Source organism: Trichechus manatus, unplaced genomic scaffold (assembly GCF_000243295.1).
Source record: "Trichechus manatus latirostris isolate Lorelei unplaced genomic scaffold, TriManLat1.0 scaffold00062, whole genome shotgun sequence".
NCBI lineage: Eukaryota > Metazoa > Chordata > Mammalia > Sirenia > Trichechidae > Trichechus > Trichechus manatus.
This window is the reverse complement of record NW_004443998.1, coordinates 396881-420589: the sequence shown is the minus strand read 5'-3', so window position 1 is coordinate 420589 and position 23709 is coordinate 396881. Positions and strand designations below refer to the sequence as shown.

The following is a 23709-nucleotide window of genomic DNA, read 5'->3' as shown; positions in this document are numbered from 1 at the left end:
TTTTCACAGGCTAAATAAGGTAGCTCGTAGTTGTTATTTTCTGTTCAAAGAATTACTAGTAAAAATACAGTTAGAGTCTGGGCTGGATATCTATGATGACTTAAAGATTATTTGTGGGAGTTCAGAAATGTTTCATGGATAAAACCTGAAACAGTCAACAAAAAGACTCAGAAATCGGCTTCTTCCATTTCATTCAGCTAATTCCTTCAGTAGCACGTGCGCCTCCTTCTTGGTCTGCCTTCATTAACTTTAAAAATTGAAACATTTCTTTAAAGTAGCTGGTAAATATTGTCCAATGTTTGAAAAAAGACACAAGCGTTTTTGTAGGCTCAGCATAAAAATGAGAACCATAGACTCTAACATATTATAACAAAATACCCAATGTTAGCTAATGTCTGAAGCGAAGGAAAAATAACAAATTCCCAAATTAGGGTTCTTGTCATATACTTGTGGTAGAATATGGTTGCTTGTTAAGACTTTATATAGAATAAATAACATAGTGGTTTAGAGTTGGGCGGTGAAGTCAGCTGGCCTGGATAAATCTTTGGACTCTAGGATTTACTGGCTAGGTGGCCATAAGCAAGTTACTTAACTTCTCTAAGCCTGTTTTCTCAACTGGAGAGGGGAGAGTTGTTACGAAGATGGTGCCTGAGATATAAAAATATATTTCAAGTGTCACCCTACACATATTGTCTGACATCAGGTTCTTGCTGTAAAATTCAGATTCACTTGTGGAACTTTGAAAATCTTTCTTAGTTAATCATGGGCATTAGTGATTTGAACTAAGATAAATAAAAACACTTAAGAAAACAAAAAGTAACTTTACTTAAAAAAAATTGTAAATTGGTCTTAACAGATTTTGGCTGCAGCGATGCCCTGTGGGGCACGGCTGAGTAAGAAGAGAAATGGGGGTGGGGCAGGCAAGGAAGGACCAGAAGTGACAGCCTCAATGAAGCTGAAGATCTCTTAGTGCTGAGAAGTATAGTGGGAGAAAGACAGTAAGAGCTACAAACTCTTTTTTTGGATGATAATTTGCCCAAAATGGAGATAAGTTTACAGCTACTCTATACTCACCTTAATAGAAAAAGAATACATTATAATCATTTACAAATAGAACCGTGTGTTTGTCCAAGTAAAAAGTTTAATACTAAACTGCTTTACAGTATAAGATTATTAGAGTAGAAGAGAGTGTTAGATAATCTAAATACTGGAAACATCTGAAAAATTTAATTGCTCTAGATTGCTTTAAAATGGTCATTTGATTTTAGAAATTACTACATTAAAAATTGTGCACAGGGCAGAGTGAGCACCCACTGGGTTGCAAATGACCAGAGAGTGATGTCCAGCTGCTCATGCCCAAGTTACAGGGCCACGGAAGCTTTAGAGTAAAGCAAGCAGATTAAAAAATTACTTTGTCAGAAGCTATATAAGATTGTGAGAATCTCATAACATTTTGTCCCCAAAGTTCGTTCACCACTGAGCAGAAGATACTGAAGATCTACAGGCCAGGAGCAAAGGGAAGAAGATAACAATGGATCTTTTCAGGAGAGCTGCCGCATCACATCACCTTCTCTTCTGTTTCTGCAGATGGTGTGAAAAGAAATCCTGACAAGTGATTCTGCCACAGTCCTATCTGCAGATCATCAAGGATTTCTTAGTAAATAACACAACTCCATGTATTGTTATTATTGCATCTTACCTTTTTGTCACCATTTTAAAGAAAATGATGTGTACATTATAAATTCTGATTTTTTCAGTGTATGAATTAACAAGGAAAATGTATTTGAGGTGTTTCTGTATAAACAGGATTTTTCGAACACATTTCATTTTCAGAAAGGTATATGTTATCTATATGTACAAAATGACAGATAATTGAAGATAATGCTTCAATTCATACCCATGGTATTCTTTTTGCTAAAATAAACCATTTTCTAAAACGTCTGCTTTAAAACTTGTTTATTTCTTAATATACCTTATCTTCCATATTACATACCATATCCTCTGTGCTAAAACATTTTTTCTGAGGTGGGGAATTATCACACTCCAGAAATATCATTAATCTGTAACAGGACCAGCTCCCAGGCATTCTGGATAAATGATCTTCTCTACCTGATATGTTTATGAAATATACAAAATATTTATAATACATACAAAGGCACTGCATTATATCAAACTGCTGAAATGTATAAAATTATTAGTGTTAAACCGAGAAGCTCCTATAACATATTTTTTACAGCGTAAGACAAGAGCACATGTAAATACAACATTCAGTCTGACAGGAAAAGTGACGTATTTTAAACACTACTACAGTAACATTTGAATTTATTTCACTTGACTTAGTGATAGACTGACGGCAAGCATTTACTTTTTGCATTGACATAACTGTGAAAACAATGTTTGACCACCGTTCCCATGCACTTATGGTGTGATTATCTCCAAACAGCAAAATTTGTGAATTTTGAGCTTTGTTCCCTGGTTTTTAGTTTATTAGACTGAATTATAAATTGCACTATTAGAAATTAAGTTAAAAGAGCATTTTAAACATTTTTACCAATTGTTATACATTTTCACAAGTCCATCCTCTTGTATTTTTGTTGTAAAATAAACTTCTGGAGTACTTCACAATTCAGAGGTCAAAAAAATTAATCATAACATATACTTTTTCAAAAGTCCAGTGTTTTATTATCAGCATTAACAAGTTATTCATACTGAAGAGTCAGGGATAAAATAATGGACAAAAGCAACACCACGCAGGTGCATCATAAAAATACCGGAATATTATGCTAATTATTGGACTAGAAAAATATAAAAGGTGGAATTACATCAATCATTTTATGCTTAATCTTTCTGAACATACTTTTTGTATTAAATGTACAGCAAGACGTATACTGATTTAAAGATTCTTCGTTTTTCTTTAGCAACCAAAACACGCTTATCCTTGGTTAATCAGAATTAATTCCAAAAGACAGAACTTCTTAGAGGTAAGTACGGCATTTAGTACTTTACACCTATACCCTTGTTGGACTGGCTGTTTGATGATCGCTCTCGTTCTTTAGTAATTTCCATCTCAATTTTGGCTTTGATTTTCTCCCAATCTATTTGGAGCTGTAATGGAAGAAGAAACCTGTTTATATAGTATAAGACATTTTTGTTTAATTTGAAATAACCAAGAGTAAACAAAAATAGCATCTGTGACTTCCACAACATTAGAGGAAAAGATGCATCAAAGAAATACAGATTGATAAATAATGCTGAAAAAAATATGAAGTAGCTTTAAGAATAAGACCAAACAGAAGCATTATTACCTCAGTAAAAAGCAAACACTCTCATTGTGATTCAAAGGAGCAGACCTAGCTTAGCTGTTTATAAAAGGCACATCTGAACAGTCCCTGGAGCCTTAAGGAGCCCTGGCAGCACAGTGGTTCAGCGCTTGGCTGCTAACTGGAAGGTCAGCAGTTGGAACTCAACAGCTTCTCCGTCGGAGAAAGATGTGGCAGTCTGCTTCTGTAAAGATGACAGCCTTGGAAACCCTATGGGGCAGTTCTACTCAGTCCTATAGGGTCGCTATGAATCAGAATCGACTCGATGGCAGCGGATTTGGTTTGGTTCTGGAGCCTTAGGACTCTGCACAGGTGCCTCAGGCACAAGGGGAGGAGGGTGGGCAGCTCTCCTCCAAACAGGAGGAAAAAAGGACAGGGCTCTGGCCACCAGGCATAGTTTCAGTTAGGCCAGCTCTTCACATCTTACATACTGAGGTTCCCATTAGAAGCCTACTTATGGGGAAAGAAGGAGGAACATTTGCTTCCCCTGAGTACATTCTGCAAAAGTGGCTCCTCTGCCAACAACTCTTAAGAATATAAAAACACAGTGGTTGCTAAGACAATGATGAAAAGATATTAGAGGGAGCAATCTGAAAGCAAGACTGGGAGACACATAAAAAAAGAAGAATTAACAAGTGATACTATTTTTATCTGTTTGCTTCCTTTGGATCCATGATGCTGATTCCCCCTCCCCTATTCCAGCCCTGCCTCTCCCCCAAGCTCCTTAGGCTTGATATTAAGAATGGACTCTGTCCCTGGGGTCTATGGACAATTTCTTTAGGGAAAAGCATTCTAGTATTTAAAAAAGTTTGGAGATGACTTATTTTAAAATGTGTGGCCTTTCTGAAGCAAGAAAGACATGGGAAAAACTGGGTTCTAGATTAAACTAACTCTGATTTACTATGAAATAAAACCAGATTCTCGAGACTGAGCAAAAAGTGACTAGGTTTGCACTTTCATGTAGGGAGTTAAGTAGAGTAAGTAGTGTTAAACCAGACTGAGGTGCTCCGTGCTGCTTGAGCATGTTTATCTTAAGTAACTGAGGCTGAATTTAGCCTTAACAGGACTTCATGCCTCTTTTATTTTGTGCTTGAAGTGATGGAATTAAGTATTTGGTTCTTTCTGCTTCCGTTATCCTAAATCTAAATTTCTGTCAAGTAATTTATTGTGGATATTGTTGATCACCTTTTTTTTCTCTAAGAAATTAAAATTCTTCCACGTATTTGTCTATTACATATGAAGTAGATGAATTAGGTGCATTCCTATTACTTACAGAAGATGATGTCTGTGCTAAGATGCAAGTGACAGCTCATTGAGAGGTCAGACTGTTTGAAAGACTCATTTTCAGTCAGGCTAGATGATATTTTTAGATGGCAAAACACTCATTTCCATATCTAACAAAACACTTGCAAAGAGGAAAAAAAAACTTGACGAATGCTTTGGCGTTCTTCCAGCTCTGAACTGACGTACGTGTTTCTCGAATCCATCACAACAGAACTATACATTGAGAGTGCACTGAACAAATGTTGCTCTGCTGCACCAGGAGTCCATCAGGTACACTGATGACATCTGAATTAGTCCCGTTACAATACACATGAAGGTGTCAGCTGACAGCTAGCCTACTGAAAATAAATGTTTCATTTTCACCATGGCATTTATCCGGTCTTAGAACAGGGTTCAACTGATAATTTGGTCCTTGGATTAGAGTATTTATAATAATGGTTTTAGATCAGAGGATGTTCTCATGACAGCTGACAAATGGCCTCTATATCAAAACCCACCCTTTTCCACTATATGGAGTGTCAATACTATTTGACACTTATTCTAGTCCCCACTCAATTCTTATTCACATAGAAGCAATTTTAAAATCGTACCAAATTGCTTTCCATCCTCTACCCCATCTTTCTCACTCTCAACTGAAAACCAACTTTCTACTTGACAGAGAATAGGATGGCCATTAGGCATCAATTCACTTCATTTTCCCTCCTTGCACCCACACACTTGCCTATATTTGTATCCATCCATCTTTATCTCTTTCCCTTCTGTCAGGCCAACCTCTTCACATGCCACTGATCCTGTCTTCTTCAATTCCTCTACAGCATCTGCTCCAATTATTACTTTACACATTCAGTTTCCTTCTCTTTCCTGGCTCCTTCTCATCATACTTACCCTGCATTCTGTCTCCCTGCAAGCTACCACACTCATTGTTCTTCACATTCCTGAGTCCATTCCACTGTCTCCTCAAGCCACTGTAATATGACTATCTTCCCACTGCACTTCAGAAACTTTTTACTAACGCCACCGTCAAATGTTTGCCTTGTCATCCTATATGCCTTCTCTGTATGATCCAACTGCTCGTTCATTCGGCCAATATTTATTTAGTGCTTCCTATAGGCCAAGGATTTTTCTAGGTGCAAGTCATCAGCAGTGAACAAAAACATAAAGACCACTGTCTTGATAGATACTAAACAGAGACATACAATAGTGGAAGAGGCAGATGATAAATAAAAATATATACAGTAGGGCAGAGTGGTAAGTGTTTTGGAAACAGGGTAGTGAGTGCTAGAGTTACGTATCAAAACAGGTGATCACAGTAGGCCTCCCTGAGAAGATGGCATTAAGACGTGAAGAAGATGAGGGAGTGAGCCTGAGGAAGAGCACGCTGAAGGAAGAACGAGGTCCCGAGGCAGCAGCATTCCCTGGACTGTGCTGACCACTGCTCTTCACAAAATTTCTCATATAATACCACCGTTGCCTGGTATCTGCCCTCCTTTCTAAATGGCCCTTTTCAGTCTACCCCCTCCCACAGATCCTTCTGCTGGACAACGTCTTAGCTATTAGTGTTCACCAGGGGTCCAGGCACAGCCTTCTCATGGGTTTCTTGGGAGATCTCATCAACTCACATAGCTTCAACTATGCCCAGATGGTCATGACCATAAATTTACTTACCTAGTCCTGATTTCTCCTTTATGAATATCCTGTGCTGTTCATATTTATAGTTACAATTGCCTACTAGGTGTCTCCACTGGATAACCCACAAGCATTTCCAACTCAAAAGGTCTAAAACTTGTATATTTTCATGTATTCCTTACCTAGATTAATAACATCCTCACCTACCAGCTGCCCAAACTAGAAATGTTGAAGGCATTCTCAAATGCCTTGCCTTGCCTGCCTTACCACCTCTCCTTCCACCCCAACCACAATGTTCTCTTGATTTTACTGCTGAATTTCTTCTTCCATTAGTCTTACTCTCTCCACCTCCCCATGTAACTATTACAGTAATGTCCTACCTGGTCTCCTAGTCATCACCCGCCCCTGCAATCAATCCTTCACATCTGGAGTTGTCTTTCAAGTCTTTCTCTTGATTGCAAACCTTCAAGTGATCTCATTGCCTTCATTATGAAGTCCACTCTCTTCACATGGTTTGAAGACCCTTAGAACTCTTCAATGTCTGGTCCCAACCAGTACTTCAACCACTGCTGACCTAGGACCCAGAGCAGTCACTCAGGACTCTTCCCTGTTCTTGCAATACCTCATGCATTTGCTCTTATTATCACATCATTTAACTGATAAAATTCTAGTCAAGAAAATTTCAGGGAAATTTTAAAATTTCCATTTATTTTTAGGAATCAGGATTTTAAAAGGGAAAACGGATCATGTTATTTCCCTTCAATGACTTCCCATCAGTCTTCGGATAAAGTCCAATATCCTTAATCTGCCCTATAACCCTCAAATCAATCTCCTGTTTGCTCTTTCTCTTTTCCACTTTAGTACCTTCCCTCTGCCTGGAACATGTCGATCCCTACCCTAGTCAGCTTCTTCTATTCATTCTTCAGAGCTCAGCTCAAATATAATTTGTTTTGCTTAGTCTTTGCTGATTCCTCCATCCTAGGTCAGGCCCCACATTCATGAAGTCTCAGAGCACTGTGTACCCCTCTTTCAAGGCACTTATCACAACTGAAATTAAGTAACAAATTATATAATTAACTCTGTCTCCTTGTTTTGAATATAAGCTTTGCGAGCCCAGGATCATCTTTACTACTCTATATCCCAAGGACCAACTAAAGAGTTGAATCTTCTTCAAAATTCTATACTTTCTAAAATTCTTCCCATGACTTTGACTTTTTTCCCTCTTTTCTTCTTTTTCCCAGCATAATGTTTTAAATGTTTTCTGGCTCTTCTACTTTTCGTCTTGCACAGAATGGGTTTTCAGTAGATTGAGTGTATTCTTTGAGTGGCTTCATTTGCCAGACTTACAATATATTTTAAAAATATTTACTGGACAGCCATTCAGGCCAGGTATAATGACTCTAAATAACAGTGTGCTTGGAAGACCTTGTATGAATCACAGATTGCCATATTTTATATTAAAAATGTCCAAGTAACATTTTAGGGCTCATAGACATGAATGAATAACAAACTTCTTACTTCTTTCTTTATAACTGGTAGGTTCCATTCACCAAAAAGTATAAAAATCCATTGCCATCAAGTCGATTCTGACTCATAGCAACCCTACAGAACTGCCCCATAGGGTTTCCAAGGCTATAAATCTTTATGGAAGCAGACTGCCACATCTTTCTCCTGCAGAGTGGCTCGTGGGTTCAAATCGCCGACCTTTCAGTTAACACCCAGCCAAGTGCTTAACCACTGTGCAACCAGGCTTCCTCCCAAAGAGTAGACATATAATATCTGTTGTCGTTAGGTGCCATAGAGTCAGTTCTGACTCATAGCGAACCAAAAGGACACAGTAGAACTGCCCCGCAGGGTTTCCAAGGAGCAGCTGGTGGATTTGAACTGCCAACCTTTTGGTTAGCAGCTGAGCTCTTAACCACTGCACCACAGGTACTTATAAACTTTCACATGTTATGTACTGGGAGTTCATTAGAATTCAGCAGAGATCCAGAATAAATTTCTTAATGTTATTTTTAAATAATCTTTTCCTACTCAACTCTAAGTTCTAAAATAAATAGTTTATATAATCACAATATTGGCAAAGACAGGTAAGTATGAATGATACATTATTAAATTTTAGCCCCAAATGAAACCAGAAGATTACCAAGCAAAGCAGACATCCCCAAAAGCTATTTTCCCAAGGTTAAATTTTATCTCAGTAGTAGGCAATTTTTAAGTAAAAAAAAAATTTTATTTTAAAATGCTGCTTTATGATTTCTATTCAACTGTCAAATTCCATTTACAAAGAAGAAAAAGTAGAAAACTAGAAAATAGTGCCATAGGGAGTCAAAACAACCTATGTTGTTTTGGTCATCCCACTCTGAAAATTTCTGCTATGCTTCTGAAACTAAAGTATTCCATTTTGGTAACAATTACATACATATATATAGTGAAAAAGAAGATTACAATGTTAAATGTTTACTATCTAAAATATAATTTCTTTGAGGGTAAGAACTGTATTTTCTATGTTCTCAAAAGTACCTAATATAAAAATACTCAAAAAATATTGATGACAATGAGAATGAAGAAGAATAGCATTAATATGATTAAAATTATACAATAAAGTACATTTAAGGTAGATGCTTACTGTCAATGCATGGCCATATTTTCAAAGCTGCAACAAAAATCAGGTGCGCTGATGACTCTTGGGGTTACTTACTGCCTCAGTGGTGGTGGCTGCTGTCACACTCTGGGAGTCAGGACGAAGCCTCAGAGGCCCCCGAGTTTGTCCTAGTGGCAGAGAAAGCCCTCCGACTACCAGAAGATTCACTTCAGCACTAACCAGGTTCCTAGTGAACACAGTTTGTGGAGCTTCTATAAAACATGTCCACTTTCTACCAAGAAATCTACTGCTGGTAACCATCCTGGATCCAGAAGTGGAAGGTGCACTGCTAAACTCTCAGAACGTCCCCAAAGGCCTCACCATCCTGAAAACTGTTCTGAGACCCAAACATGTAGGTGATGACACCGAGGATTCTAAATACGCTAGTGGATAATGTTGGCTTTAGCAGGAATTGTCGGCACCTTCTCCTGACCTTTTCTCTTCTTCCCAAGGATGGGTCAGAACATTCCTTTTATTCTATCCCTAAGGAGGGAGTCTATAAGCTCCACAAAGACAGAGGTCATATCTGGTTCATCTGAGTATTTTTTTGTTTTAATAAATGAATGAACAAAAGGCTAAGGAAACCAACTGGCTCACAGAGCTGGGACCAAGGCCTGTCCTGTCTTGGGATCACAGCTCTTGGGATTCTAGCCTCTTGGATCGCTATGGCCAGAGAGGTGAACTCTATTTCTGCTGTCTGAGCCTAAAATGATCTGGGCAGGTGGCCAGACTCAGTCCTGCTCTAAGCACTGGAGCAAATCTCTTGTTCTGGCTCTTCTCATGGGCTGATACATACTGGAATGACTTTCTTCTAATTGAAGTGATAGAATCTGAGACTCTAGCAGGAGCTTGGGGAGCAAAGGTTTGGACTTCTTTGGTTCTAGGCAGTGAAGCACACTATTATGGATTGAACTGTGTCCTCCCAAAATGTGTGTCAACTTGGCTAGGCCATGATTCCCAGTATTGTGTGGTTGTCCTCCATTTTGTGATCTGACATGATTATCCTATGTGTTGTAAATCCTAACCTCTATCATGTTAATGAGGCAGGACTTAATCTACAGGATTAGAATGTATCTTGAGTCAGTCTCTTCTGAGATATGAAAGAGAGAATTGAGCAGAGAAGTGGGACCTCCTACCACCAAGAAAGAAGAGCTGGGAGCAGAACACATCCTTTGGACCCAGGTTCCCTGTGCTGAGATGCTCCTAGACAGGGGAAGATGGATGACAAGGACCTTCCCCCAGAGCTGACAGAGGGAGAAAGCCTTCCCTGGAGCTGGCACCCTGAATTCGTACCTCTAGCCTCCTAGACTCTGAGAGAATAAATTTGTTTGTTAAAGCCATCCACTTGTGGTATTTCTGTTATAGCAGCACTAGATAACTAAGACAGAATTTGGTGCCAAGAGTGGGGTGCTGCTCTAACAGATACCAAAAACGTGGGAGTGTGAAACTGAAAAGGTAGAGGCTGAAGAGTTGCAAAGGGTCTAACAGTTAAAAGCCTAGATTAACTTGAAGAGACTACTGGTAGAATTATGGACAGCAAAGACAATTCTGGTGAGGGCTCAGAAGGAAGTGAGGAAAGCTCTAACACCAGAGACAGTGCAGACAGCGAGAAGCAGCAGCAGAGAAACGGCAGCAGCATAACCAGGAGACCAGCATGAGACGGCGGAGGAACCTACACAGAGCGGGAGAGCTGTGTGCCTTTGCGCAGGAGGTTTCCTGGCAGAGTAGGGTGCCTCCGGGCACTTATTGGCAGAGCTAAAGAGCTGTGTAACACTTGCCCGAGCAGGGAGGAGGCTGGGCCGGCCCAACAGGCCCAAGGGGCCGAGAGGCCAAGGAACCAGGAAGCAGAAGCTGAAGAGTCAAGGGGCATGGGAAGCAGAGCTGCCTCAGTCTCAAAGGGTGGGGCCACGGCCTCCTAGATTTCAAAGAGTCAGATCTCACCAACGTGGTTCCAGAATGTGGGGCTGCCATTCATGAGTGTCAGGAGGATGGGGCTGGATCTGCTCCCAAAGTTGAGGGGGTGGGGCTGCCATGCCCGAAGGGCAGAAGAATGGGGCCTGCTGGGGCTAAGGGGCTAGGGTCGTCACTCGGACTAGGAGAATGAGGCCGCCTAAATCTGAGGGAGCAGAGTTGCCGTCCCAGTGGGCCTGGAAGGCAGAGCTGAAGCCCAGGGCCAAGAGGCCTCCACCTAGAATCTGGAGTTTGGCCAACACCCAGAGTCTGGAGGGCAGGGCTGTTGTCTAGATGGTCTCAGAGAACAGAGGATTATTTTCAATGTGTTTTGTTGTAGTGTATTATGCTGACTTGCTTGGTGCCTGTTATCCTTTCTTTCCCTCCAATTTCTCCTATTTGCAATGGAAATGCCTACCTTGTGCCTGTTCTACCACTGTACTTTAGAAGTAGATAACGTGTATTCTAGATTTCACAGATGAAGAGGAATTTTGCCCCAGGGTGGAATTTGTACTTGGAATTGATTTAAGACTTGGGATGGTATGATGGGGTGAATGTGTTTTACATGTGACAAGGAAATGAATTTTGGGGGGCCAAAGGGTAGAATGTTATGGATTGAACTGTGTCCCCCCAAAATGTGTGTCAGCTTGGCTGGGCCATGATTCCTAGTGTGGTTGTCCTCCATTTTGTGATCCGATGTGATAAGCGTGTGTGTTGTAAATCCTAACCTCTATGATGTTAATGAGGCAGGATTAGAGGCAGTTATATTAATGAGGCAGGACTCAATCTACAGGACTAGATTGTATTTTGAGTCAATCTCTTCTGAAATATAAAAAGAATCGAGCAGAGAGGGAGAGGAACCTCATATCACCAAGAAAGAAGAGCCAAGAGCGGAATGTGTCCTTCGGACCTGGGGTTCCTATGCTTGAGAAACTCCTAGACCCGGGGAAACTGATGACAAAGACCTTCCCCCAGAGCCGACAGAGAAAGAAAGCCTTCCCTGGAGCTGGCACCCTGAATTTGGACTTCTAGCCTCCTAGACTGTGACAGAATAAATTTCTGTTTGTTAAAGCCATCCACTTGTGGTATTTCTGTTATAGCAGCACTAGATAACTAAGACATATACCTAGGCCAAGTATCTCTGCCAGGTGCAGCTAGCTCCCTAGAATTCTACACAGTCATGAAGTATCCATGTTCTGGTCAGTGCCTTCTGTGATTATATAATTCCCTTGGAACAGAAGGGACAGCTTGTGGAAGTCAAAACTCAGAAGTCGGAAGCCTTTATCCCAGCCATCTAGGAACAGCTGGAATAATTTATCCCAGACATTTATAAATTATTTATCTATAAATTTCAATTAGCACCCAAACTTAACATAAATTGAATGTTATGAAAACAGACTGGGGTTAGTCATAATATGGCTGTAAGACTGTAAAAAAAAAAAAAAAATTAGTATATAATCATAAGGCCACAACATCATATAGAGATGATGGAATGAACTGTTCTAAGTTTGTCTTGTTGAGTATTGTGTATATTCATAATAAAACATACACATTGTTATAAAATACTGTATAATACTTACACCTTCTGCATATTGCAAGTATCGTTTATTAGTTTCCTGTTTACCAAATGTCTCCAAAAACTTTTGACGGTAAGCAAGAACTGTATCCACATGTGTTTTATATTTTACAGCCAATTCAAGTGCCCTATAATAAGAAATAAAACAGATTATCAGCACTGCTGGTATCAGCCCCTATGGGCAGTACAGTTTTGGGGTGAGGAGGTGGGAGAGACAGTCTATGTTGTTCCCTCTACTCATCTCTCAGATGGAATGTCATTTCCTACCTTATCCATTCATCCTTTAAGGCCTAGATCAAGCATGACCCCTTCTTCCTGACCATCTCCCCTCATAGAAATAAATGACCATTATCTTATTCGTGTTCCACAGCATTTTATAATACTATTATCACAGCACTGCTTACAGTGTATTATACTTATTATTTATATATCTTTAGTCTCTCCACTAGCCTCTACATTTATTGAAGGGATATCTGGGTTTCATTTATCTCTGGTGAATAGATTTATCTTTGGTGAGTACAAATACAGTAAATGTTCATTGAAAAAAATTTTGAAATCATAATAAAATTCAAGTGAATGAACTTCCCCTAATGTATGTAAGTGGTTCAAATATCTGGACTATTTTTCTAAGTCTACAGTGAACTTACTCAGTTCAATACTCAGCTAAATAGAATTAAAAACTGGTTATCTTCAAATTATTACTACAGCAGATTGAAAATATTATGAAAATAACAATTCCAGGTAAATAAAATTCTGACAAAATGCCTTTTCCCATCTGATTGCTAGAAAAAAGGGTTAGTAGCTATTTAAATTTTATAATCCAATCAGATGATCTATTTATCTATGTAACTAAGTTTTATTTTATTTAAAATGCAAAGGAGAACTAAATGAATCACTGAAATCAAGGGTATAACATTAAAAACACAAAATCTATATATTAATAATAACTTGTAAGGAAATGAAAAGATTAACCCTCACTTGCAGGCTCACTTTCAGAAGGTAGGTTTCGGACAGTGTGTCAGCCATTGCAGTCCTGTGTATGACTCACACTAGTTGAGTCAGAACTTCAGACCCATGGAGTGTAGCTCTCCTACGCCGCTCACTGTCATCTTGTTTTAAATATGGGAAGTGGTTCCAGTAATAATCAAAGTATATTATTTTCTCTTGCATTCTAATGATTCATAACTTCTGAATATTCTAGTCATGATCTATCAAAGCCAACTATTATAAATTTGTTTCGGACAAGAGAATATATTAACCCAATGACTACATTTTTTGTAACTTCTGACTCTTCGGTAGGAAAATCTGGTTCATTCTTAACATACTTTGATTTGCCTTACTATTGACCTATATAAAATAATCACTTTAAAAAGTATTTTAGATATGCTGTGTGTATTGTCTAGGGTTGCTATAAGGTTGAAATCGACTCGACAGCAATGGGTTTTGTGTGTATTGTAAGCACATATTAGACTATTGAGGGAGATATTAAGACTTAAGCTCCTCAAAACTTTGTTTTTGATTTGTATGAAAACATTATGAATGTAAGTCCTATATAATACAAACAGTAATTTTAAAATAAGGAGCTGTGGTGACACAGTGGTTAAGCGCTCAGCTGTTAACCAAAAGGCTGGCAGTTCATATCTACCAGCTGCTCCACAGAAGAAAGATGTGGGAATCTGCTTCCGTAAAGATTATAGCCTTGGAAACCCTATGGGGCAGGCCTGCTCTATCCTATACAGTAGCTATGAGTCAGAATCGACTCAATGGCATACAACAACAACACCAAAATCAGGCAAAATGCTTTCTTATGAAAATATATCAGCACATGCCATATTGCTAAATCCAAGAGTCAATATTTTGCTATCCATCACACAGTCTCACAACATTTCTTCTACCCTCTGTGACTTTAAGTCTTTCAGAGAAAAAGGAGACAGGCAGAAAGGAATGTAAAGGTGTTGGAATATGCAGGAATAAAAGTGGTAAATAAAAAAAGGCAACAAGCAATTCCCATGACCTCAGAAGAGGAGGAATGGAGTCAAAGATGCCCTAATCCTTCTAATCCTCTCCCCTATCATTCTCCTGTATGTCCCTAAACAGGGAAACGTAGTCAAAGATGCCTCAATCCTTCTAACCCTCTCCCATATCATTCCCCTGTATGTCCCTAAAGAGGAGAAGTGGAGTCAAAGATGCCCTAATCCTTCTAATCCTCTCCTGCATCATTCCCCTGTATGTCCCTAAAGAGGAGGAATGGAGTCAAAGATGCCCTAATCCTTCTAACCCTCTCCCGTATCACTCTCCTGTATGTCCCTAAAGAGGAGAAATGGAGTCAAAGATGCCTCAGTCCTTCTAACCCTCTCCCGTATCATTCCCCTGCGTGCCCCTAAAGTTCCAAATCCGGTGGTGTATGTGAGTAAAGACTGGTGAACCACCCCTTTGGAACTTTGTTGTTTTTGTTTTACGCCGTCGAGTCAATTCCAACTCACAGTGACCCTATATGACAGAGCAGAACCATCCCATAATAATAATGATAGATAACATCATTATCTATCCTAGGCTGAACTCTTTACGGGAGCAGATTGCCAAGTCTTTTCTCCCGCAGAGCCGCTGGTGGGTTTGAACTGCTGACTTTTCGGTGAGCAGCTGAGCACTTAACCATTTCGCCACCAGGGCCCCTTTTTGGCACTTCAGAGGTTCCAATTCCCACTGTTTCTTTATGATTGTACCTGGTGGAGGAAGGAGTTCTTGACTGCCCAAAACTGGAAGCAGTGTTCTAAGGAGGGATAACACAGCATCCATTCCGGGTTGGGGCTTTTTAAAACATTCCAAAGACTACTGAAGTATTATCTGTCACTATTATTATCATAAAATATGTTATTAATTATATGACTGAAGGGCAAACATTAAACTAAAAGTAAACATTCAAACGGTATGTGCTATTTTAAATGTTCTCTAAAAGCACGCACTGGGTAAAAAAAGTTTTCTTACCACATTTAGGAGGGAACTCATTCCGAATTATATAAGGGTTATGGGAACAATAGGTCTTTAGTTTTAAAATGGTTATTTGGCAACCAAAGAAATGTGACATTAGATTCTGGGCCTGGAATACGTCCGTGTATCTTCTCTGATTTTAAACAGAAGGAAGTTATATAAAAAAGATATTATAACTTCAAAATACGATCCTTTGAATAACCTGAACAAACCAAAATCACTTTGTATAACTAGTAGAATATCAGAAATTATTTTTATTAATACTTACATAAAGGAGTCCCTGGGGGGTGCAAATGGTTAATGTCCTTGGCTGCTAATCAAAAGGTAGGAGGTTTGAGTCCACCCAGAGGTGCCTCAGAAGAAAGGCCTGGTGATCTACTTTCAAACAATCAGCCACTGAAAACCCTACGGAGCACAGCTCTACTCTGACACACATGGGCTGCCATGAATCGCAATCACTCAACAGCAACTGGTCCCACTGCTAAGAGAATCAGCATGCACACCTGGAGCTTCTAATTTCTACCTCTTCTTAACTTCAGTGTTTGAGAGGCAACTACCACCAAAATGTCCAAAATAAACGTCAAGCAGATAACTTGTGTACCTACAATTCTTCAACGACCGTATCTTACTAGGTTTCATATGCAATTTTCAAATTCAAATATGAATGACAGAAGCACAAACCAGCAATACTGTGCTTCTCAAATGGAAAAACATGTATTAACAAAATAAAATCTGTTCCTTCTAGATGATTTAAGCAAATACAGAAATTCAGGAATCTTAAAACTAATCTATTCATCATACAATCTTTACTTTCCATCCTTCTGGAATATAGAATTAGAATATCAGCATTTTGCAATCCCTGATTAACTAACAGTCTAGACGACAACCATCAATGGCTGCCATCATCACAGAAGATGGGGAACCAGTCATCACGTCCTCTTGTTGGAAATACAGCGCAGCTTTGATGGAGTCTCACCAAAATAAATGAATCAGTCTAAACCTAATCAAGCCTCTAGATCTAACAACTGATTTTCACTGAATTCATCGACAGAGGAACGTGTTATATGATACCACAAAGATGCAGTCAATAAAGTCCAGACTATGGGAAATTTACAGGTCCAGTTTCTTCAACGGAAAAATTGCAAGAAAAAAAAAACAAAAAAGAAATAGGAGAACCTATACATTAAAAGAAACTTAAGCACATGTCACCAATCACAAGACATGGATCTTTTTTGGATCCTGATTCAAACAAAAGAAAATATTTACGAGACCAAACAAAAAATCAAACCCGTTGCCGTCAAGTCGATTCCAACTCATAGTGACCTTATAGGACAGAGTAGAACTGCCCCATAGGGTTTCCAAGGAGCAGGTGGTGGATTTGAACTGCTGAACTTTTGGTTAGCAGCTGAGCTCTTAACCACTGCACCACCAGGGCTCCATTTAGGAGACATTCATAAAAATAAGAACACTGAGTAGAATTATTAATTTTTAAAGATATGATCATGGTATTGTGGCTATGTGAAAAATTTTTCTAGAAATACACACTGAAATATTTACAGATAAAATGACATGATGTGTGGGATCTGCTTCAAAATAAATGGTGGGAAAGGGGAGGAGGGGAAAGAGAGAGATTATCCAGAAATTAGTAATTGTTGAGGCTGGTTGATTGTGGGGGGATTCATTACACTATTCTCTCTACTTTGATATGTGTTTGAAATTTTCTATAATAAACAGTTTTAAAAATTCCCATCTTTTTTGGTCCCTCCTGATCTCCTTAGCTGGATCCTCTTCTTAAACCAGATCCTTAAATCTTAGTAGTCAGTAGAGATTTGTCTGCTCAATAAATGTCTGTGGACTGAATACTACGTATATAAAGAACACATATCATGACCATTTACATATATGATAAATTGTACCAAGATCACATCTTTTTTAAATGAAAATAGTTTTATTCAAAACTACATATTTTATCTCATTTTTAAAATAACAGAAAAATATTTCTTATAAAAGGTAGTTACTTGAACCGATGATAAGCACAATATGCAAAATGGTTTTAAAACCATTCAAAAAAGCATTTATGAAACACTTAGGATGGAAGCACTTGACTTTAATAAATAAAAAAGACCAAGAAAGGCAGCAAAACTAATTCCCACATTAGGATTTATTTCTCCCTATACTTCCTAATTTTGGGGCAAGATGTTCTGACCCTCGAGCAGTTGCACATACTGCATTTCCTTTGTACTCAACTGTTGCCTTGTTGGGGGCGGTTCTTAAAGATAAAAATGCATCCAAAGCTGGAAAAACTTTAATCAGATCCTTTAAAACTTTCTACATATGCTGGGTGCCCTTAATTTAGAATAACGTTTTTATCCTATACATACACAAAAGTCAAGTGACCTATCAGAAACTGAACAAAAAAAAGATAGGCCAATGAAAAAATACCTCTGAATCATGGGATGAGGGAGACAAACACAAGGACTACAGTGGGTGAGAGGTGAGAGGGAAAAAAGACTCAAGGCACAGCTGGAGGTGCTTAAACAGAAGAGGAGACAATCAGGGCAGAAAGATCAAACAAGCACTTAAGGGTAGCCCAAAAGATCAGACTAGAGATAAGAACTGGGAAGTTAAAGAGACTCAAGTGGAAAAGAAGAAGATGATGCTTCAGATTTTGAAAGCGAGGAAAAAGGAAAGGAAATGGAGAAATTGAGCAGCAAGGGAGCAATTTAGAGATTAAACAAAGAACCAAACCCACTGCCATCAAGTCCATTCCGATTCATAGTGACCCTACAGGACAGAGTAGAACTGCCCCATAGGGTTTCCAAGGCTGTAATCTTTATGGAAGCCGACTGCCATATCTTTCTCCTGAGGAGTGGCTGGTCGGTTCAAACTGCCACCCTTTTGGTTAGCAGCCAAGCACTTAAACCACTGCACCACCAAAAAACCAAAACCCATTGCTGTCAAGTCGATTCTGACTTATAGAGATTTGAGATTTTAAAAGCCCAGGACCAATAACAAAGGGGTTGAGTTATTCCTCAATTCCCGAAAAGAAATGAAGCCATACTTAGAATAGGCTAGGAGGGATAGAGATTAAAATTATAGGCAGATTAACTCATATCCTTAGCAAATATTTATTATAAACATTTACTAATATGCCAGGGATAGATGAATCAACCACTAGTAAATTTTTCATATCCAGAGGGCAATTGCTTCCAAGGTGGTTTGCCTAAAGGACCTAACATCTGAATCTACTTACTTCATAGTGAACTATATCCTACCTATGGCATCTCTTGTATAGTCTTGAATTGTATTTAAATTTTCATCCATCCATAAATCAATTCATTCAGAAATACTGAGCATCTACTATGTATGTTGTTGTCAGCTGCCCTCCAGTCAACCCCCAACTCATGGCAACCCCAGGCACAACAGAACTGGACCACTGTGATCCATGGAGTTCTCTCATTGGCCAATTTTCAGAAGTAGCTTGCCAGACCTTTCTTTCTAGTCCATCTTGGTCTGGAAGCTCCACTTAAACATGTTCAGCATCATAGCAACATGCAAACCTCCACTGACAGATGGGTGGTAGTTGCACATGAGGTTCACTGGCCAGGAATCGAACCTGGGTCTCCTGTATAGAAGGAGAGAGTTCTACCACTGAACCACCACTGCCCTCCCTGCTGTGTACATCAAACCAAAGAAACCAAACTTATTTCCTTCGAGTCAATTCTGACTCACAGTGACCCTACAGATATTACAACATATCTCTAAACTTTGAGGAGCTACAAATGTAGAAGGGAAAAAATTGACTAAATTGCCGTTGAGTCAATTCCAACTAACGGCAACCCTGACAAGCAGAACTGCCCCATAGGGTTTCCAAGGCTGTAATCTTTATGGAAGCACACTGTGACGTCTTTCTTCCATGGAGCAGGTGGTGCGTTGAAACCGCTGACCTTCAAGTTAGCAGCCAATGCTTAACCACTGCACCACCAGGGCTCCTTTAGAAGGGGAAAGACACATAAATATCTGAAAAGACAAATAATGGAAGGGATAAAAAGAATTCATTAAAAGAATATAAGTAATGCTACATGTAGTACATCTTTAATTGCCATATGTACATTGCTGATTATAACTACTGCCATCAGCACTGCTTGGGAGAGGTTAGCTTCAAGTGCGTCTTAAAGGATGGGTAGAATGCGACTCACTTTCACTAACACATAGGAGACATCCAACAAATGTCTGGAGACAAAGAACACTGCAAAGTGATTAAGAGCATGAATATTAAGTACCTACTATGGACTCGACTATGAATCGACTCGATGGCAACAGGTTTATGTACAGCTCGACTAGATGGATTCACACAGTGGTTGCAACAATGGGTTCAAGCATAACAATTGTGAGGATGGTGCAGGACCGGGCAGTGTTTCGTTCTGTTGTACACGGGGTCACTATGAGTCAGAACCGACTCGGCGGCACCTAATAACAATAGCAACTATGTACAGACGAGATAAGATGTTTCTGTCCCTCGCAGGGTTTATGACATGAAAGGGGAAAGATGACGTAACTATCTGCAAAGGTAAATAATGAAAGAGATTAACAACAATTCAATTAATTCAAATTAATTGCTTGTGGACACTAGTGAATTCAGGTCCTGTTTGATACTAGAAGGGGCCCTTGTGGTGCAGTGGTTAAGCACTCAGCTGCTAACCAAAAGGTCAGCAGTTTCAATCCACCAGCTGCTCCTTGGAAACCCTATGGGGCAGTTCTACTCTTTCCTATAGGGTCTCTATGAGTTGGAATCAACTCGACGGCAACAAGTTTTTTTCAGGTTTGATACTAGAAGACTTGAGGTTAAAGTCCCACATCTGCCACTTACTCAACTTTTCTGAGCCTCAATTTCCTTATTTGTAAAATGGAGATGGTAATACCTAACCTCAAAGAATTTCTGTGATGACTAAATGAGATGATAAATGGCAAGTATTTATCATAATTCCTGGCACATAATAAGCCCTCAATAAAAGGAGTCTTTACTATTATTAGTGGCAATAAAGTGGAATTCCTAGCTTGTAAGCTTTTTAAGGACCATTAAAAATTTGTTATATTGTACAGTGTTCAAAGTGCTATACAAATATTAGTATCTAACATTTATCAACATAAATATTCTCTCAAAAATCCTGGTTGAAAGGATATTGTAAACACTACTCTTCCCATTTCCCATAGAACTTTATAGCTTGGATGGTATATACAATTTTATATTAGTTATTGAAAACAGAGTTTTAAAAATATTCATATTCTGTCTCTTTCCAAAACAGTTATCTTAACTCTTACAAATTATGAATAAATCGAGGACAAAGGACAATGGTTTATTCATCTTTGTACAGTTATAAACATCTTTCAGGATCCTGTGAACAGCTAAACAATGATCATAATGAATTTGTATAAACAAAGGACAGAAACAGTGGCTAAATTTTATGAATAATATAATTAGCACATAAATTAAATAGACTCTAGTATTCAATCACATAATTCACCATCTTCCATTTTTGTTACTTCTTTTCAAGGGAAAGATAGAGACAGGGTATCTACAGAAACTCTAATCTAAGGGAGTTATAAGTCGGGGTCCTTGTAATTGAAATAGATATGGGATAATTTTTAAGCCCAGAAACAAAGAAAGAACATGGAAGACGTATACCAATTTCACAGCATAGTAACTTCAGGAGTCTCTAAGCACTGGAACCTTGTTCACCGAAAGACACATCTCTGCGAGAATGAGTGGAGGAACCTAATCCGTCATAAAGAAGAGAGAGCAGCCTGCCCTTGTCTCAGAAAGCAATCAGCCCCAAAGCCTAATGCAGGGCTTGGAAGGTTCCCGCTGACCACTGCTTCCTAAAAACCCTTCCTCCTTCCTCTTAGCATCGCAAATCTCCCCTGGCTCTTCTTTCTCTGCCTGTCTGCCTGTTCCTTCCCAGTCTTCCTGTGTATTTCTCCTTTCATCCGTTCCACAAATGGAGTTGATATCTTCTCATTCTACACAGTCCCCAGGCACTTGCGTCCATTCTTCTGGTTTCAACTACCACCATTTGCTGATGACTCCTAAATCTGCATCTCCAGTTCAACCTTTCTCATGAGTTCCACTGAAACAAGTACTACCGCATAGCTCTTCACAAATATTTCAAATTCGGGATGGCTAAAACCGCGCTCACTATCTTCCCTACCAAATCTGCTGATGGTACCATCATTTACAAGTTCCTCAAATTAGAAATTTGGGAAATATCCTAGGTTCTCTTTTCTTCTTCACACTCCTGAATGCTAAGCAATCCCAAGGCCAGAGAAGACATAAGTCTTTAATGGCAAACTGCTCACAAATATAAATGTGAATAAAGTCTTCTGTATTAGGAGACTATTAAGTACAGCGAAAAATGTAATTTACTAAACGGCAGGTAGAGGAATACACTAAGGTCAATCAGATTTTAAAATTGATAAAAAGTGTTTTTATTACCTTTCCCAGTTGTAGAGATTAATATTGATCTGGATTGCTTGATAAACAAGGCCAGCCTGAAGAAGTACTATTTCAGCCTCCTGTATGTTCCCACTAAACATTAGTATGTGGGCCATTTTTGATTCTTTAGATGGAAGATTTTTTATAGAATTGATGTAATGAACTTTGTCAATCTAAATAAAGAAAATAAGAAATATTTGAAGTGGATAGTGATAGGAATATAAAAAATTATGGTAAGAAACACACACGTACACACACGCACACATACGTAAACATGCACAAACACATGCGTACGTACATGTAAACATACGCACACATGAAAACACACACACGTGTAAACACATGCACATGTAAGCGCACACGTGTAAACACACACATGCACACACATATGCAAACACACACGTAGACATGCAGCGCACATATGTAAACACGTACACATGTAAACATATGCACACACATGAAAACATACATATGTAAACACACGTACACATGTGTAAACATGCACATGTAAGCACACACGTGTAAGCACACACGTGTAAACACACGTAGACATGCAGCACACATGTAAGCACACACGTAAACACGTACACATACGCAAACACGCACACGTAAACACGTACACATGTAAACACACGTACACACATGTAAACACACGTACACATATGTAAACACATACACATATGTAAACACACACGTACACATGTAAACACACACACGTAAACTTTCTTTACTTACTTCACCAATTGCTGCGTAGGCTATCTCTGCAGTAGTCATATCTCTGTTAGCAACTGACATGGCAGCTAAGCACGCCCACATGGTTTGTTCCTAAGGTTAAATTTAAGAACAATGATCTCAACTATATGGCTACATTGCCTTAAAATAAACAATGATTTAAATACTCAAAATAAAATTATAAAGAGCCCTCAGCTCTTAAGCATTCAGCTGCTAACTGAAAGGTTGGTGTTTGAATCATCCAGTGGCTCCCTAGGAGGAAGATGTGGAGATCTGCTCCCATAAAGATTACAGCCTAGAAATTCCTATGGGGCAGTTCTACTCTGTCAGATGGGGTCACTGTGAGTTGAAATCAATTCAACGCCACCTAAAAACAACACTAAAATTATATTTTAATTAAAAGAAATTACTGAGCGTGGTACTGAAAAAAATAATTTAATAAGTTAATGATATGGAAAGTTCATTGTGGCCACTTTGTTAAAACATATTAATACGCAGAGAACTTACTTTGAATAAAACTTTCTGAAGTTTTTCATATCAAATTATCAAAGATACATTTTTGAACTTAAAACAACTCAAGGCTATAAACCCTCCAGTCTTTTTGGTGAGGTGTCAAAGAATACAACTTACAGGAAATCAGGAGAATAATGAGGTTCTCTGACAACACTATTCTGGCAGACTGCCGCCAATAACCCAGCGAAAGAAAATGCGTCTAAAAGTAATTTCACAAAGGGGTATTCTAAGGTATGTAACTGGTGTTCAGTAAAAGAATTCTGTGCGCAAACATGTTTGGAAAATACTGGATTCAACTAAGTTGGGAAATGCTTATCTAAAGCAGAGGTTCTTCACTCTAGTTGTGCAAAAGAATCATCCAAGAAACCAAAAAAATATGCCGAGGCCTCACCCCAGATCTAATGAATCAGAATTTCTGTGGGGGTGGACCTTGGGAACCTGACTTTTGAAAAGCTCCACAGAGGATTTTTATATGTGCCAGTAAGGAGTAATTGTTGTATGCCTTCGAATTGATTCTGACTCATAACAACCCTAAATGACAGAACACAACTGCCCCATAGGGTTTCCTAGGCTGTAATCTTTA

The 23709-nt window shown here is 38.9% G+C and overlaps 1 protein-coding gene across 1 annotated transcript in view; it reads right to left on the bottom strand.

The window, feature by feature from the left end:
• Positions 1 to 1768: 1768 nt before the first annotated feature.
• The window catches only part of IFT80 (intraflagellar transport 80), a 119731-nt gene continuing 97790 nt past the window's right edge, over positions 1769 to 23709 (bottom strand). Inside the window, exons 17-20 of the mRNA XM_004379148.3 lie at positions 22617 to 22706; positions 21882 to 22054; positions 12405 to 12528; positions 1769 to 3105 (exon numbers count right to left, since the gene is read on the bottom strand). Coding sequence (XP_004379205.1) covers positions 2995 to 3105; positions 12405 to 12528; positions 21882 to 22054; positions 22617 to 22706 — 498 coding nt within the window. The 3' untranslated portion in view covers positions 1769 to 2994. The remainder of the gene's footprint in view (positions 3106 to 12404; positions 12529 to 21881; positions 22055 to 22616; positions 22707 to 23709) is intronic.